This window comes from Eimeria tenella, genomic scaffold, assembly GCF_000499545.2.
Source record: "Eimeria tenella Houghton genomic scaffold, Eth_scaff4317, whole genome shotgun sequence".
In the NCBI taxonomy this organism is placed as follows: Eukaryota; Apicomplexa; class Conoidasida; order Eucoccidiorida; family Eimeriidae; genus Eimeria; species Eimeria tenella.
Window position 1 is genome coordinate 1 of NW_013545237.1, and position 3364 is coordinate 3364.

Genomic DNA, 3364 nt, shown 5'->3' on the forward strand with positions numbered 1-3364 from the left:
GTGTTGCTGCTGCTGCTGTTGCTGCTGCTGCTGCTGCTGCTGCTAATCGAACAAATTGGATCAAATAGTACTCAAAAAATTAAAGAAGGGTTTGGGGCCCCTCATAGGAAATGCTTTCACCGTTAGTGTTTCCCAAAACAAGTGGCACACTTTGCTGCTGCTGCTGCTGTCGCTGCTGCTGCTGCTGCTGCTGCTGCGGGCAGATCAGTCACTGAGGAGGATGGGCTCCCCGTTTGGAAGCATTTGTTTTCCTTTTGTTTCTCTTTTTTGCATTTTATTTTTTTGTCGAATTTCATTTTTGAAGAAAGCAGTTATAGTTGTTTGAGTCAAGGAAACTCGTTTTGTTCTGTTTGCTGCTGCTGGTGCTGCTCCCGCTGCTGCTGCTGCTGCTGCTGTTACGAAGGGCCTCTTCAGTCGCTGCTGCGTCTCTGAAAAGCAGCTCCCTGCTGCTGCTGCTGCTGCTGCAGCTCCTGCTGCTGCTGCTGCTGCTGCTGTTTTCTCTTCCTTGCCTGGCAGCTCCTGGGGTGTACGTACACCTGAAAGCTGCGCAGACACCGGAGCTGCTGCAGCGGGCATTTGTGATTCTAGTCAATTTTTATTATTTCTTTTTTGTTAATATTATTTATTATTTATTATTTATTATCATTTATTATTACTAATTATTCATTATTATTTACTATTTTAGTTATTGTTGTTGTTTAGTCGGACGGCAGTTCCTCCCAGTTTCTACATTTTAGGGTTTAGGGTTTAGGGTTTAGGAGTCGAGGCCGCACCAGTCCGTTGAAGAAGCAGTAAAGGCGGTTGTAGGAATCCTCGCCTTCACACACCGTAGGTATCTGCGCACACAAACCCTAAACCCTAAACCCTAATTTTGCAACCCTAATTTGAAAACCCTAAACCCTAATTTGGGTGCAGGAGTGGCGACTCCGCAGCTGTCAGTGCCGGCCTCCTTCATGCCTGCGCCTCAGCACTGAGCCTCACAATCTAGGGTTTAGGGTTTAGGGTTTAGGCACCACTTCTTTAGGGTTTAGACCCTGCAGGAACTCCACCAGCTCTGCGCAACTCGAGTGTTCGCTGTAGGGCAAAAAGCGAATGCAGAGGGGCCCTTGCTCGCTGCAGCACAAAACGAGGGTTTAGGGTTTAGGGTTTAGGGTTTGTGGCGGCAGCATCACAGCATCACCTCTCGGGCGCACCTCACAGGTTTTTAGGGTTTAGGGTTTAGGGTTTGCAGTCCCTGCAGCTTATAACTAGCCCAGCGTATCAAAACCGTAAACCCTAAACCCTAATTTTTAAAGTCTTTTCAACTGTCTCACAGGGAGGTCTTTTTCAGTCGAGCGGCCCATCCAGTCCCCACAAAAGCTACAACACACAAACCCTAAACCCTAAACCCTAAACCCTAAACCCTACACAGTTAGACCTGACCCTAAAGAGCAAACTCTTTACTATTGCTTCACGGCCCTGGTCTGAAGAGCTTGGAAAGAGGGTTTGTCCGGAGCTGCATCCCAACTGTAAACCCTAAACCCTAAACCCTAAACCCTAGACCTACCCACAACGCGCGTTGACTCAGGAATGCCGAGGGTTTGAAGATAGCGGCGAATTCCGTCGAAGTTTCCCCGCGGGGGAAATGTCGACCCTGCAGATTCCAAACCCTAAACCCTAAACCGTAAACTCTAAACCCTAATTCGGATCTGTGGAGGGTTTGGCGCTGCTTCTCTGAAGGAAGAAAGCCCGTGAGGGCACGGCTCATCAAGGGGAGTTCAGCGTTCTAGGGTTTAGTATTTGATGGTTTAGGGTTTGGGGTTTAGGGTTTAGGGTTTGGGGTTTAGGGTTTGGGGTTTGGTGTTTGGGGTTTAGGGTTTAGGGTTTACCACAGACATTCATCGGCACCAAATCCACCTGCGCCTCTTGTGGAGAATCCGTAAAAAGCGCCAGGTCCTGTACCCCGCAAACCCTAAACCCTAAACCGTAAAACCTAAACCCCAATCCTAAACCCTAAACCCTAAACCCCAATCCTAAACCCTAAACCCTAAACCCCAATCCTAAACCCTAAACCCTTGGCCTCAAGCGCTAGCCATCTGCAACAAAGCACTCATAATGTCGCCGCTCTTTGCACCGAATTCGCACCCGGAAGATAGCTGTCCCCGGGAGCTTATTGCCTAGGGTTTAGGGTTTAGGGTTTAGGGTTTTCGACCTCTGGAGAGAATTCAAGGCAGTTGAAAACCCGCCGTCGCTGCGGCGCCACGAAAACCCTCAAGCGGCACTCCCGAGCCAAATGCAGCGCTATGCGTTCCTTGCCTGTTCACAAACCCTAAACCCTAAACCCTAAACCCTAAACCCTGAACCCTTAACCGTAACCCCAGAGTCCCTGGTGGCTGGCGTTGCTCCTTCTCAGTGCCTAGTGGAGCCAGTGGAAGCGGCAAACCCTAAATCCTAAACCCTGAATCCTTGAGCTAAACCCTAAACCCTAAACCCTAAACCCTAAGCCCTAGACGGACCTATGGTATAGGTGCCAACCAAGAAGCGCACATTGGCAGCACCCCCGGCCTCCTGTAGTGCCTGAAGCGAAGCAGCGGAGCAGTTTAGGGTTTAGGGTTTAGGGTTTAGGGTTTAGGGTTTGGTGGTCTCCACAGCTCCAAGCAGGCCGAGTCCGCACTCCCAAAACCCTAAACCCTAAACCCTAAACCCTAAAAAATAGGGCGCACCTGCGTGGCTATCTGCACAGCAGCAGATAAAACCTCTTGCTGCGGAGGAAAAGAGGCTTTGATGCCAGCGTAAGTTGTGTCGAGATAAACCCTGTCGAGCGAGGGTTTAGGGTTTAGGGTTTGGGACTCGGGGCCCGAGGGTTTAGGGTATAGGGTTTGGGCCTCTGGGCCCGGCGGGGGTTTAGGGTTTAGGGTTTGCAACATCGAGGGGCAGTAGCGAAAGTCCCCGCAGTGCAGCGAGCGGCCCACGCCGGGGCCCTCAAAGAGAAACATCACAGCTCCTGAGAAGGCCCAAACCCTAAACCCTAAACCCTAAACCCTAGACCCTAAACCCTAGGCCCCAGTTTCAGCCCCGAAAACAGCTCTGCGTGCAGCGCAGCTACGCGGCCTGGAGGGCTGAGAGTTTCTTCCAGCGCTTCGACAAGCCCCACCTAGGGTTTAGGGTTTAGGGTTTAGGGTTTTGGGTTTACCGGGACAGTGGTTGGCCTCTATTAGAGTCACGTAAACCCCCTGGACCTTCACGGGCTGGCCCATGGGCAGCCGCACCACCATATGGGGAGGGACCTTCAGTATTTGTTCTATTAAATTCCCTAAACCACAAGCCCTAAACCCTAAACCCTAAACCCTAAACCCTAAACCTAAACCCTAAACCCTAAACCCTA

At 50.8% G+C, this 3364-nt stretch overlaps 1 protein-coding gene across 1 annotated transcript; it reads right to left on the reverse strand.

Annotated features, from left to right (window-relative positions):
* Window positions 1-410: 410 nt before the first annotated feature.
* On the reverse strand, window positions 411-3254 carry ETH_00042255 (DNA cross-link repair protein, putative; the record flags this gene model as incomplete). The annotated part of the gene is made up of 9 exons (XM_013380012.1): window positions 411-536; window positions 774-836; window positions 1314-1375; window positions 1547-1633; window positions 1869-1935; window positions 2192-2295; window positions 2496-2556; window positions 2703-2983; window positions 3173-3254. 9 exons carry the CDS (start codon window positions 3252-3254, stop codon window positions 411-413), a joined length of 933 nt encoding a protein of 310 aa, XP_013235466.1.
* Between the last annotated feature and the right edge of the window lie 110 nt (window positions 3255-3364).